The following is a 14,717-nucleotide window of genomic DNA, read 5'->3' on the forward strand; positions in this document are numbered from 1 at the left end:
GAGTTATATAATGGAGAGAAGGAGAAGACTTGGAGCATCTTTTGTCAAGATCTTTCCTACAGTTATTGCATCTGTTGCAGAGGAACTGTGTTTATTCAACATACAAACATTCATCCTCTTGATTACATTGTGTCTAGTTTCTTATCCTTCCTCTGTTGTCTCTTCCGAGTTGAATTTTAGATTATAAACTCCATAGGGCAGGGATATGTCTTTTGTACTTTGTAAACCATCATGGCATGTTGATTTATCACTAGGAAAAAAGCAATTTCTTCTCCGCATTTGGTCATCTACTTTTTGGGGACATTGTATGGAATGTGTTTCTGCAAGTCTCTTAGTATCTACTGATGTAATGGGTGGCAACTTTTCCTGCCACATCTGGGCAATCTTATTTAAATACATTTAGAAATATGTTAAATTTTCACTTTTCTTCAGAGGCTGATGACCCTCCTACACTGCATAGCAGTGTTATTTTGGAGCGGGAGGGAAGTGACCATACTTAGTGAAAAATGTTCTGTCACATAGAAACACCCTACATTTTATGAAATGTTTTATTATTTTTCTTTTCTTTGTGTGTTCCTTTTTTCTATCACACATTCCCTTTAAATCGTGGAAACCATATCTCCCACAAAAACAAAGCAAACCAGATCCAAACAGAAAACTCTACCACAGTCCAGCTTTGCTCCCTACTCTCCATTGCATCCAACCATCCTTTAATAATGCTTGATTACTGTACATTTGGGTTGGGAAAGGGGAAAGTTAACCTGTCTGTCATCTGTCTGCCTGTCTCTCTGTCAAACTGGTCTACCCTCAGTGGACCACTTTCAACAAGTGGGTAGGGTCACTATTCTCCAAAGGAATTATCTTTGCAGCCATGCATTGAATCTAAACCGGGGCTGCCAAATTCCTACTAAAAGCGGATCTTGCATTTAGCATTGAAATTTAATTTAATCCACAGGGATTTACTTCACTTGGGAGCTCTGCTAGGGAACCCCTTAGTGGAGCCAATTTAAGCAGGGCTTGCATCTGGTGCCAAATTGAAAAGGTTCCAATTGCAAGCCTTGCTTGCCAATGAATAATTGGAAGGGTACTTTAAGGATCCCGGATGCTCTTTTGCAGCTGTAGTCATAGGATGTCAGGTGTGAAGCAGGTAGGCATGGTTTATGGACTAAATTCAGACTCCTGGCAGGCTAAATTTTTCATGCTTGGTGTACATCTTTGAAAATAACACACTGTTCGCCTGTTGCAGCAAATACCTGCAGGGTTCCAATATGTTACCTTTTTAGGTGCCCTCCCTTTATCTGAAAAAAGTCTAAATGTCTGTAAGTAACATACTTTTTTGTCTATAAGATGCCCCCATGTATAAGACGTCCCCTATTTTGGGGGACTCCAATTTAAGAAAATGGGAAATGGCTCAGAGTTGTTCAGCTTTTCGGGGAGGATTGCCTAGAGTTGTTGAGCCGCCCACTTCCCACAGCAACAGCCAATCGCCAACAGATCATTCCCCACAGACCTGCCTGAGAAAAGCAGTCCGCTGACAATCACGTGCGTCCCAGAACAGCAGCCGCCAATGACAGCAGCGATAACCAATCCACAGCAGTCCTTGCTGCAGAAACTACCGTAATCACTAACCCAATTAGAGCAGCAGCAGCCAATCCAAAGAAGCCCTTCTAGCAGCCAACAATCACTCACCAAATCACCCGGGGCAAGGCAAGTAATTTGCGCCCCCTAACCCGTGGATTTGCACCCCCGAACCCTAACCCCCAGATGTTGCGCCCGGTGCGGCCGGCCCCCCTGCACCCCCACGCTACGCCACTGCACCCACCCCATTCACTATCCATGTATAAGACAAGGCATGTTTTTGAACATTAAAAAGGTAAAGGTGAAGGACCCCTGACAGTTATTTTACAGTAAAAAAACAACAACCCTCGTCTTATACACGGAAAAGTATGGTATATGAGAAATAATCTTTCAAGTACTGCTGCATGTGAAACATTAGTATCAGTTACGTGAAGGTGTGGCAGAAACAGCCATTTAGCACCCTACTGCTGCAGCTTACCTCTGGCACATTCAGTATCTCACACATTCCAAGAGAAATTGAATTCAACAATAACCTTCCACATTTTTCTGTTCACATGAACATCTGTGCAGCTCAGGCAAACTTATAAATCAAAAGGGGCATTGCTATTGTAAAAATAAAGACCTGAACAAAGTATGCTCTATTTTGTATTTGACATCTCTTGTTTCTTTTTTTTTGGGGGGGGGGTTGAAACCACACCTGCAAAATTCTTGATAGACACCTTATTTTCTCTTGTAAGCTAGCAGCAATTATATTTCAACCTTTCAGAACAACAAAATTCTCTATGAATCACAGTAATTTCCTGACAAAATATCTAACCAGATTTCCAGACCAACTCCTTGTGCTATCAAGTAGTATTATCAAGTTAAATTAAGCCAAAAACTTTACTTCTATTTAAATCATTTTATTCTGCTGCTTCTTTGTGCTTTGTCAATCTAACTGAAACAGGGTGGTGTCTTTGCTGTTGCTTTTTACAGAGAAATTGCTCACTTTTCTGTATTTTCATTTGAAACATCCTGAAAGGGTTGCTAAGAAGCAATGATCAATATAGTTTTTGACACACACTCAAATGTAATAGCAATAGTAAAGTTTTATAAATTAGATGTAAGTTATTTTTAACCCAACTGTATACCTCCAGTTACACAAAAGTAAATTCCACTGAGTTCACTGGTGCTGACAGCCAACTGAGCATGCAAAGCAGTGCAGCCTTGTATCATGAACAGGTTTTGCTCATTAAACTCTATAATACTAAGCATATTTACTTGGAAGTAAGCCACTGTGTTTAGTGTTGTTTACTCTCTAGTAAGCATATGTGCTTTAGTCACATGCAGACTGGTGTATTCCAATCATATCCAGGTTAAATTCAGACTAAAAGCACAATCCCATACATGATTACTCAGAAGTAAATCCCAGTGAGTTCAGTGGGGCCTACTCAAGTGGTATAGGACTGCAGCCTACGTTAGAGAAACTGCAGTTAGGTCCCACTGAAATAAATGGGACAAGTTAGTGGTGGCTTAATTTAAGACCCTTCAGTTGGAATGAAGTCCAACCTTACAATAATAAAATTTCACGTTTTGACCCAATATTTTTAAGTGTACACTTGCAGATTTTGCTAAATATTTAGAAAAAGCTGAAACAAAATCCAATGCTTGCTTTATTTATATTTTTTCCAAAATAAATAAATGCAAAAATAAAGCACTAAAAATAATAATATAATTCGGTAGTGGCAATATTTTATGATTATAAACAAAAAACACATATAATGGGAAGCTATGGATAGGTTGATTGTTCACAAGCTTTTCTTAAAAAAAAGGATTTCACAGATTTATATAACACAATTACTAAGGAAATTCCTTAAACTCTAACAAAACAATTTGTAATTTGTTGATTTTTTTCAATTATTAGAACAGCTTGAAGTATCAAAAATAACATTTACTTGCTATGTTAGCTCACCTCTTTTTTTTCTCTGCCAGTTGTTTGCAGAGTTCCTTCCACCGATAATTCAGGCCTCCCAGTTTCCCCTTCAGTACACTGGCATCGGCTATTGATGACTGCTCAATAATTTCCTCCCCAGCTATGTTCAGTGTTCTGACAACAGCTTGCTGTCTCCCAATGCCATCCTGGAGGTCCTGCAAGAAACCAAATAATCTGATAAAAATGGAGTACAATGACCAGATCAAAATGTGCTATGCCAAATGCAAGCATGGTAGAGATAAACCTGCTTTTATAAATGCCCTGCACACCTAATATCATGTTTAAAAGATGCTTACCTGAATACAGTGTGCAGCATCTGCATGTTAGAAAAATAAACATCTAGACTGAAAAATTTGGGTATAAAAAGATCACTTATGTATGGGCCAGTTTGTGAGAGTAAAGCACTTGTAAAGTGTGATGCTAATTCTGGATTAACTGTGCAAGTATGCTATATCTTAATGAAGCCTAAATGAAATGATGAATACAATAACATCATGTGGCAGAATATTAAACTGATTTTAAAAACAGAGAAGGTGACCAGATAGAAAAGGGTTCATGGTATAGTAATATAAAAGAAGCTTATTTTTGTTGAAACACTTGGATTTAATGGGGGTGTACACGGTCCTTTTGATGACCTTATTTTGTTTATTAATTATTAGTGGACAATCACTTTTAGTTGTTTTTATTTATTTATTTATTTATTTATTTTTATTTTAAATGTATTTGTGTGGATTGCATTACTATGAATTGTATTGTTTTAAGTCAGATAAGAATATAAGAAGAGCCCGCTCAATCAGGCCAATGGCATCCTGTTCTCACAGTGGCCAACCAGATGCAGATGGTAAAGCAGAACCTGAGCACAGGTCCATTCTCTGTTCCTGCAGTTTCCAGCAATGGTCTGTGGAGGCAGAACACAGCCTCCATCATGTCTAGCTGCCATCCGTTCATTTCCCTCCCCTCCCATCAAAGGTAATCTTTGGTGATTCCAGAAATGAAATAATACAGAACTTATTGGGCTTAATTACTGAATCAACTGAAACGGTAATTTCCAGATAATTATACATAATGTTTCTTTACTTTTTTTATTAAACAGAATATATGTCACTATGATAATGTTGTTGTTGTTTTTACTGTTATCACGTTGTTTTCAAATTATGTAAACCTGCCTCAGATTTTTTAAAAAATCTATTGAAGAGTCAAGATAAATATTATTAACGAGTAAATAAAACTTAAAATTTAAATGCTGCACAACATTAACTGATTTGGGCATAAATTCTGATTGCACATCACAAAGTAAATGGATAAGCAAGCTTTAGAAGAAATAGCAAAACTTTTAGCTCTCTTTAGGCATTCACTGTGAATCTCTGAAAAGGGCACTTGAACTATGGGTGCAAAGATATGGAGGATTCTAAGCATTTTTGGTTGAGATTGCTTAGAAGTCTCCTCATGACTGGAACCCCTAAAAAAACCATGGTTAGAATCCCTCTACAACTACCCTGACAGATCAGAGAACTGAGGCCAAGAGACAATGGGCTTGTCTAAGGCCATGCAATGAGCCCACGGCAGTGGCAAGTTTCAAACAAGAAACTTCCTGATTTGTAACTTGTATGCACAGCAGCTTTCAAAAGTCTTCGTATAACTACATTTTGACCGTTTTAAAACATGGGAGCCTCCAATATTTGCCAACAGCTCTCTTGTGCCTGGAAGTAGTCTGTCTGTCTGTCTCTCTTTCTTTATTGTTATTATTATTTGCTTATAACAGTAAGGGGCAAGAGTCCTGCAATTGCCTTGATGTCTTTCTTACTTCAAGCCTTCAAAAGAGTTTGCAGTTTTAAAAATATCTTCACTGCAGTTCCCTCTTTGCTGATGTTAGTTCATTAGTCCTTTGCCTTGCTGAATTGACACTTCAGAAAGCAGTGTATCCTGTCAAAAAATGCTGCCTCTGAAAGAGCCAGTTCACTAAAGCATAAGGAATGGTGAAGTAGTGGCAATAGTGACAACTATATTAAAACAATATGAAACAAAGGTTTTAAATGCTGCTGTCTCCAGTACAGAAAAGGATAGGGTGGAAATCATGAGTAAGCAACTCCTATATACACACAACTATTTATTTTAAACATAGAGATAACATTGGTAGCATACATGATAAACTCGGTTAATGCAGATTCTGTGATTACAGTCTCAATGAAAATAGTACTAAAACTGCAATTATTCTTTTCTTCCCTTTCAATGCACACCACTGGATGAAGCTGGGGAATCAATAGGGTTGCATGTCTTCCCCTGGATTCTATCCTCCCAAAGGTCAGCTTTCAGACTCTTCAAGCTGTCTCAGTATTAAATCCAGCCCTGAATGCAGACTGAAATGGCTCTAGATCAAAGGCAATAAACTGGATTGGGCCAGTGGGCTGAATTATTATCTCCCCCCAACCCCCACTCCTGGGTCAAGTTTGACAAGTGAGCAGGGACACTCACTTGATGTCATAATGTTTTTACCTGAAATTAAACCACGGGGTGCAAGCAGCTCTTTGAAAGTGTGCAGCTCTTTGAAAGCCCTGGCAATTAGTCATTGCTGGTGAATGCATAGAGTTCCATGTGATGCTTTGAAGACCCTACAATCAGCTGAACGTCAGGCTTTGCATGGAGTCCTGCATGTCATTTGAAACCTAATTTTTAGGGCTTAAAAGTTCTTCAGACCTCTTTTTGTCCCGCCATGTCTGTACTTTCGGATGTCAGGAGTAGAGTAAATGGGTATGGTTTTGCTTGGCCAAAATGGCCTTGCCAGATGAGGAAGTATGGCAGGACTACTTAGGTCTGCAGGCCAGATGTTTCTTACTGTGAGCTAGATAATCTGTTTCTTGGAGTAGAACCGACACCGTCCTTCCAGGCACTTTACCTGAGAATTGTGGATGCCCAAAGGACATAGAGCTGAGTGTCATCCACACAGTACATAATGAAGGCACATAGCACAATTCTCCAGATATGGGGTTTCATGTCAATTTTAAAAATCATAGAAAGCAAAATGGAATCTTATGGCAACAGCAGCCATGTTTATGGGCTTTAAACTATGTTATACTACACCTTTTTTCAGGTTTAGTACTCTTGGCACAAACTCTATAGTCTGAGGAATTAGAAGACAGCAGCAAATTAGAGCTTGCAATTGAAAAATGAGTGGGACTGTACTCTTTTTTTTAAAGAAAAGAATAGTGAAATTGGATGCCTGCCTGAACTATTTAATCAACATTACTTTTTTCTTCTTTGTTTGACAAAGGCTGAACTTTAAACGTTTAAATTACTTTTTATCACAGTGAGATGTTGCGGTTCACTGGTATATCTGTGGGTTTCTTTTCGCATAAATATTTGTAAGGGGAATCCAAACTAGTATTCTAAGGAAGTGCTTTATAGTGAGTTTTGAAAAAGAAGAAGTACATTATGCATTCAGTTGCACAGAACATTCGGATTACAGGATTTAGGTGATTTATCCAGACATTGCTTTAATGTCCAGTTACAATTAAACATCTATGTAAATGATATCATCTCAGCAGCAGCAGCAGCAACTCTATGAAAATTAATGCTTTTACAATAACAAATAAATTCATAATGATAAAACAATTTAGTCTAAAACACTTTCAAGCACAGGGCAGTTTCTTATGACAAGTAAATCAAGCCGGTATACATTGCCTAACTTATACACAGCAGCCTCATACACAGCAACACTGCAGTGATAAGGATGGAATTGAGATGTAAATTTTAAAAGCAAAAGTAGACTGTCCATAGGCAAGTTTCAGAGACCTTACACATGCAGGAGCTCATGTTTTTGTAAACCTTAATTCTGATCTGCAAATAAGGCATGTGAGCATGTAGCAGTTTATTTAAGGTGAATGAATTACGCTGATGAGAAACGGAAAGGGAAAGTTTTATTCTGACACAAGTGTGAGAATGGCACAATGGGTCAGTGCATCTGGCTGTTAACCAGAAGGTTGGTGATTTGAGTTAACCCAGAGAAGGCTGTGGATAGGCTTCCTGCACTGCTGAGGGTTGGGCCTCTGGACCCCTTCCAACTCTACAATTCTATAATTCTATTATTCTTCCATTTTCATTTCAAATTCAAAAGGAGGACATGAGTGGTAAAACTGCCAAAAGTAGTGCCCATGAGATTCTCAACATTGCATTTAAACAATATTAAATTAACACACTATGGTTGCATACAGAATGAGCATACATATTCTCCCCAAAAGAATCCTGGGAACTGTAGGTTATTAAAAGTGTTGGAAACTGTAGCTCTGTGCAGGGTATACTACAGTACAGTCATACCTTGGAAGTCAAACAGAATGTGTTCAAAAGTCCGTTTGACTTCCAGAACGTTTGGAAACCAAAGCACAGCTTCTAATTGGCTGCAGGAAGCTCCTGTAGCCAATCAGAAGCTGCAGAAGCCCTGACGGACATTCGGCTTCCAAAAATAGTTTGCAAACTGGAACAGTCACTTCCAGGTTTGCGGCGTTCGGGAGCCAAAACGTTCGAGAACTAAACCAAGGTACGACTGTATATGTTCAGTGTGGTGTAACAGCTTCCTTGTGACTGGATCCCATGTTGTGAGGCAGTGTAAAACATTTACCGTATTTTTCGCCCTATAGGATGTGGAATGAAGGGGAAATGTGTGTGCGTTCTATGGGGCGAATGCAGGCTTTCGCTGAAGCCTGGAGAGCAAGAGGGGTCGGTACGCACTGACCCCTCTCGCTCTCCAAGCTTCAGGAAGCTATCCCCCCAGCCCCGCCACCGCTCTCGAACACGTTCTGGGGGCTGGGGTCAGGGGAAGCTCGGGCTTCCCCCGCCCCCAGCCCCGCAAGCTCCGAGAGCGATGGCGAAGCTGCGCAACCTCGCCTTCACTCCCGGACCCCCAGCCCCTAGGCTAAAAACGAAGCCAGGACAGCCAGCGGGATCCATCCCACTCACTCTCATGGCTTCTTTCCTCTTTGGGGCTGGGGGGGGAAAATATTTTTTTCCCCTTTATCCCCCCCCCCAAAAAATAAGTGCATCCTATAGGGCGAAAAATACGGTAATCACACAGGTTGCTCAAATTACACAATTACTGTCCACAACAATGACAACAAATTAGTGGGAGTTATAATCACATAATATAGTGATGTTCTCATATTGAAGAAAAAACAGAGGGAGCTGAAAGGGGCATTTTACAAGAGGGAAAGCTTGAGCTCACTGGTGGAGAATTCATGATTGCTGATGAGGAAATTCCTCACTACTTCATACATTTAAAATAATGCCCTGTGCCAAACCACGAGTTAAGCAACATAAGTGCAGGCAGCACATAGACACTGGCTGGGTAGCAGCTCATGAAACTACAATGTTAGAAACACATTTTTAAATTACAACCATTTACAATGGCTAAAAGTGATCAAAATGATAACTTTTAATAGGGACAACTTACCTCCCTGTGGGAACCAACCAAACAAAAAAGGCTCTGTAATGTTAATAGATACTGAGAGTAAACATTACTGGTTGATTTATAGGGATATAAATCTTCCATAATGCATTTAATTGCATAACATTGCATAGATGGAGTAGAAGGAGGGAAATTCTTCCTGATCACAGATGGTGATCAGTTTATACTGGAAACAGGATTGATAGTCCTTGTAATTTTACTTTAACTAATGTACTGTAACCACAGATGGCATTCTGATTCATATAAATATATAATTTCTCAGTGAAGCATAACAAGTTTTTAAAGGACAGTTGCATGCATCATTTTGCATTTGTACAAAGAATTACCAGCTGATAAAAGCATATACAAACTGCCTGGTGGCTTACTCCTATCTGCCATATAAGGTTCTTTAGAGCTATCTCTAATAGTCATTGTAAAACAAGTGAACGTGTAATGAAAAATAATGTCTGCATTTATAAAATATATATGCCATTGAATAATAATAATAAAGATCATATACAATTAAGATTATTGTGACAGCTCTACATATAAATAGATTTCCCTAAGTCTATTTGTTTACCTACGGCAAAAGGTTGTATGAACAAAACCTAGCAATGTTTAGATGTTTTATATTAAGCCGTTATATCTCTTCCTTGGTTGACTTCCAGAATTGTCACAGTGGCTTCAATTCACAAGGAGTCGGGCAGTTCAAGTATGCAGGTATCCCCATTGTATTCTGTAAATTGGGTAATATTTGGTATACCCAATGGATATGACATTCCTCTCCTGCACAACATAAAAGAGGGCAGTTCTGTGGACTTCGATGTTCTTGTGAGCCTCAGAACTCCATGCAGCTCTGGATTATGTCTAGTTTAGTGCACACGAATTATGAATAAGATATTTTAAAATATACAGAAACAAAATTTTATGTTCTGACATTGGTTTGGGGGAAATAGGAATACACATTTTTATGGGCATTAATGTTAATAAATTGGTTGTAAAAGCAAAAGCATGCCCACGCAAGCCCCTATTGTCAAACATGGCAATTGACAGGCTGTTAGGTGTAGAATTAAGAGTCAGAGTGGTATAGTGGCTAGAATGTCAAACTAGGACCTGGGAGACCAAGGTTCGATTTTACACTTGGCCTTGAATCTCACTGGGTGACCTTGGGGGCCAGTCACTGCTTCTCAGCCTCACCTACCTCACAGGGTTGTTGTGGGAAATAAATGAGGAAGTGAAAAACCATCTACACCACTTTATAGCTCTTTGGGGGGAAAGTAGAGTATAAATGAAATAAGTAAGTAAAGTAAATAGATATCATAGAATTGTAGAGTTGAAAGGGACTCAGAATTTCTAGAATTCTGATATCCTAAAGGGTAAAGTAAATCAGCATGTTATTTTACATGTATTTAGCAAACAAACTGCTAAACTTGCCTGAAATTTTATTTGCAGCTAGTATTCATTCATTGTTACTAATGAACGGATGCCAACAAAAATGAATGAACTTAGTAATTGGAAAACATTTCCAATTACAAATCATTGGGAACTGATCTTAAAATTATTTCCTGAATCTAGGGAAACACAGAGGTGGTTGTCACAATAAGCACAGGTTCATAGAGGCTTTTCTTTTCTTTTCTTTTCTTTTCTTTTCTTTTCTTTTAGGAAACACCCTTGGATTAGCAAATTAGATTAGAACCACTACATAATCAAGTAATGCTTTAATTTTCAACAAGTCATTTTTTGTACATGTATTATACTGTAGTGGAACTTGGTTTTTCATGAATAAATTGTATTTCAATGTCAAAATACGCAGATCTTTCTGGCATACTGTCCAAAACAAGGGAAGATATTTCATGATTAGACATAAAATATTAATGTAGAAACATCTTCTGTTGCTGTGTAGATGTCACCAAAATTCATGATGACTGTTAAAATAATACAGCCTCTTTCATGAGTTCTCTCTTATCACATAGTTAACCCATGCACATATTTTTGAACAGTTTCATGAATCTCATTTCCTGTTGTCTCTGAATGCTACAATATTTTACAGTTAAGCATAATGAGAAGCATTTCTACTATCAATCAAATTGATCTTTTATATGTTTATGGTATCAGCCAAGCATGCTCAAAGGTAATTTATTTTTATTGAAAATCCCTGTACCAACATGATGAAATAATAAAAACAAGCATTTAATGCCTGTCAGTTTCACTTGCTGGCAGAACATTCTTTTGAAAAAAATAAACCCTGATTGCATATATTATATGCATGGAGATCATAAAGCTGTTCCTATTTTATCTGTAAGTCGCCTTGAGCTCCTGATAGGGAAAAGGTGGGGTATAAAATGATGATGATGATGATGATGATGATGAAGAATAGATCATGTAGAGATTCTCAAAATCTGCAATCACAGATAAGCCATCACTCTATGCACTTAAGTTGTTTGGCTAATTCTCTCTTTCTTTGTACTGGCTAGAAGATCAAAGTTGCAGTATATTTGAGATCTATAATACAGCAATGCAGTTTGGATGCCAGTGTAACCTTTGATATGTTCATCAAAGCCTTACTAATTATTACATTAATTTCTGATACCAGCTAATTATTCTTGAAAATTATTCCAAGGGCAAGAAGAGAAAGCAGTAACACAGAAAGTTAAGGGAAGTAACTAATTAACATATATAAGGTATGATTTCTGGAGAGTCCTTAAAACCAGGGAAGGGACAATTCTCTATGATGGATTTTTTTTTAAATAAAATGTTTCAATATAAATATATTAAGGTAAGCTTTACAGTGATTAATAGCATGTAAAAACAAATCGAAAATAAAAACTAAATGCAAAAAAACACATTAGCATCCCCCCCCCCTTAGGGAAAACAACTATTGATACACAGGTGTCTGACATATACTCCATATTCCTTATTGGCTGTACATCAGTCAGAAATGCAAGGATCAGCTCCATCCCTAACCCACACGTAAAGCAGAGTAATGGCAAAACAACTGTTCTAGTTGCATTCAATATCACCACTGCCATCTCCAACTATATAGCATTTTCCTCAGTGCTCAGAGAGCTTCACCTACATTATCTCAATTATCCTTAAAACAAGTGTGTAATGTAGGCCGGTTTTATTATCCATATTACAAATGGAGTAGGAGGAAACAGATTGGTTTGCCTAAGGTCATCCAGTTGGTTTATGTCTAGGATGAAACTTAGACCTTCTTTAGGGCAGGCATAGGAACACTGGAAGCTACCCAAGGCTGAATATTGAGTATCATTAATATATTATTGAAATATTAAAAGTGAATACACATACAAACTAGGAAGAGAGAGGTGTTGTTTTCTTGAATTTGTGCCTCTTCACAATTTGCAAACATACTCATTTTCTTCTTTTTAAAGCAGGGTAGAAACTTTATAGATTTTTTTTAATCCAAAAATTTGTTTCACACTGAGCATGAAGTATTTGTCATGCACCATAATATTAAAAATTACTTTTGACAGGCATGAGAAATGTCCCTGGATCTTTCTTGCTTTTAGGAACTTTGCAAAATCATCACATTTAATAAAAGATGGAAACAAAGGAGCTGTGGACATGCAACAGCTGATGCATGGAAGGGTTTTAAATCACTCTCTGTGGCAGCTGACTCCACATTTCAAGACCTGGTAGTCATCCCCCTCCCCATCCCTATTACACCATATATAGCAAAATGAATAAATAAATGTGTGTGATGGTTTGGAGAAAGCCACAGCTGCTCAGGGTAGGCTGGTAACATAGATGGGCTTCAACATGGTGGCCATATCATTCCTTAGAACTGCACTAGAGCAATCACTGTATGTCCCCTGATAAGAAAAGAAAAAACAATGGTACAAAGACTGAGATGTGTGCCTATGACTTGCAGACTGAAAGGAGTGGGACCTACATGTTGTGGAAACATATCCTTTTCCTTAGAGGGAAAGGATAAGGACAGAAGACAAGGAGTATGGCAATTGTAGGACTATAAATTGTAGCTACATAGTCATGCAAGGAGGCATATGACTACAGAAAGACTGCTGCCAACAGTTTTCCCTTAAAAAAAACCCCTCAAGGGTCATTCATCGTTTATAAAATTTGATTCCTAAAAGCATTTCAGTTCAGGGCATTATTATTTGGGACTCCACATAGATACCTAAGTAAGGATACACATTAATATGACAATGTCTCTCAAGTTAATTTAATAATGTCAGGGAACTGCCATCAGCTCAGAGGTGGGAAGTGGAAGGGCAGTTGAGTTACAGGGAGCCACCAAAGATCGTGAGAAGCAGCTGGCCCTCAGAGGAGGAGCGAAGGCACCTCCAGTGGGGAAGGGATGCAGGGCTCAGAAGATGCAAGGGAGAGCCGTAACACCGAACCTGAGCAAAGCGGGGGGGGGAGGTCCCCCTTTGCCCACGCCCTCTCTGCACAGTAGGCTTACGCGCCGAGAGGGGAGGCGTGGATGGGGGTCAAAAAACTGCTCTGCTGGGGAAAGTTTAAGGACCGCCCACTCCCAGATTCTGCTAGCGACTGAGCAGACATGGAAAAGAGTCTATCTATATTGTGAACATTTTGGACAGATAATAAAGCCTTGAAAAGACCAACGGGTAGTCTTGCCTGTTTGCTCTCGAGCAACCATGCCGGCATTCGTAACAAATAATAATAATGCTTATATAGCACTTGAATTGTCCAACCTTCTTGGTAGTGGTGCCAGCCCTGTGGAACGCTGTCCCATCAGATGTCAAGGAAGTAAGCAGATATTCTATTTTTAAAAGACATCTGAAGGCAGCCCTGTTCAGGGAAGTTTTTAATATTTAAATCTGTATTGTTTTTAACACTCAATTGGGAGCCGCCCAGAGTGGCTGGGGAAACTCAGCCAGATGGGTGGGGTATAAATAAATTATCATTATCATTATCATTATCATTAACCTACTTCACAGATATAACCTTAATTAGCAATACAACAATCTCTACAATGTACTCAACTTGAAGACAAGAGAGAGTGGTGCTCAGGTTTAGACAAGGTTTACTGGTCTGCCCTAATCATGTGACTTTGTTGCAGACTGAATTGCAGATAGCCCATGGCTGGTGGGCTCCAATGCAAGGATGATCTATAAAGACACAAGACAAGGATATTGGGTTCAAATAATCCACAATTTTACAGATGTAAGGAGGCTTACATCTTGCCGTAGGCATTGAGTATGTATCCTGAATCAACCAGCTTGACTGCTGGTTGATTATTTTGGCTGGGTCAAACCTAGGTTAAGGTCACGCTATAATGTACATAAAATCCAGATGAACCCAACAGGACCACCATTAACAGGGTACTTAATTCTTTGTAGCAGGGAGGTTGGCTTCCAACCCCCAACCCCCAACCTAAGCTAAGGATCCAACCCAATGCCTTATCTGCCAACAAGGTGCGACAGTTACTGTGAGGTAGGCAAAATCTCCAGTAAGGCCCAATTTGTCTGCTGGAAAATGCCTCCCTGGCCCCAAATACAACGACTGATTAATTCCATAGCAAGGTCTCATGCCATGGCCTGCCTGCTTACCATCAAGCAGGACCAGAAACTGTTGAAGAAGGTGGAAGGGTGGGGAATCTAGCTCCAACTGAACTGCTGGGCATGGCTGTGGCCTGCTTAAATAAGCAGCAAGAGGACCAGAGTGAAGACCGGGGCGAAAGTTTTCACTCCAGTCTGCTGTCAGAGCCACATCCACTCACCTGCCCGT

The 14,717-nt window shown here is 39.1% G+C and overlaps 1 protein-coding gene and 1 long non-coding RNA gene across 22 annotated transcripts in view; one reads left to right on the top strand and one right to left on the bottom strand.

The window, feature by feature from the left end:
- The window catches only part of DMD (dystrophin), a 991,104-nt gene that overhangs the window by 339,810 nt on the left and 636,577 nt on the right, over window positions 1-14,717 (bottom strand). For all 21 annotated transcript variants that reach the window (XM_083734089.1, XM_083734109.1, XM_083734093.1 and 18 more), the window contains one exon: window positions 3,530-3,705. In XM_083734089.1, the coding sequence (XP_083590215.1) occupies window positions 3,530-3,705 (176 nt within the window). The remainder of the gene's footprint in view (window positions 1-3,529; window positions 3,706-14,717) is intronic.
- Window positions 13,792-14,717, top strand: part of LOC310842606 — a 438,867-nt gene continuing 437,941 nt past the window's right edge. Inside the window, exon 1 of the long non-coding RNA XR_014563267.1 lies at window positions 13,792-13,845. This is a non-coding gene — a long non-coding RNA (uncharacterized lncRNA). The remainder of the gene's footprint in view (window positions 13,846-14,717) is intronic.

This window comes from Podarcis gaigeae (assembly GCF_964106915.1).
Source record: "Podarcis gaigeae genome assembly, chromosome: 4".
Taxonomy (NCBI): domain Eukaryota; kingdom Metazoa; phylum Chordata; class Lepidosauria; order Squamata; family Lacertidae; genus Podarcis; species Podarcis gaigeae.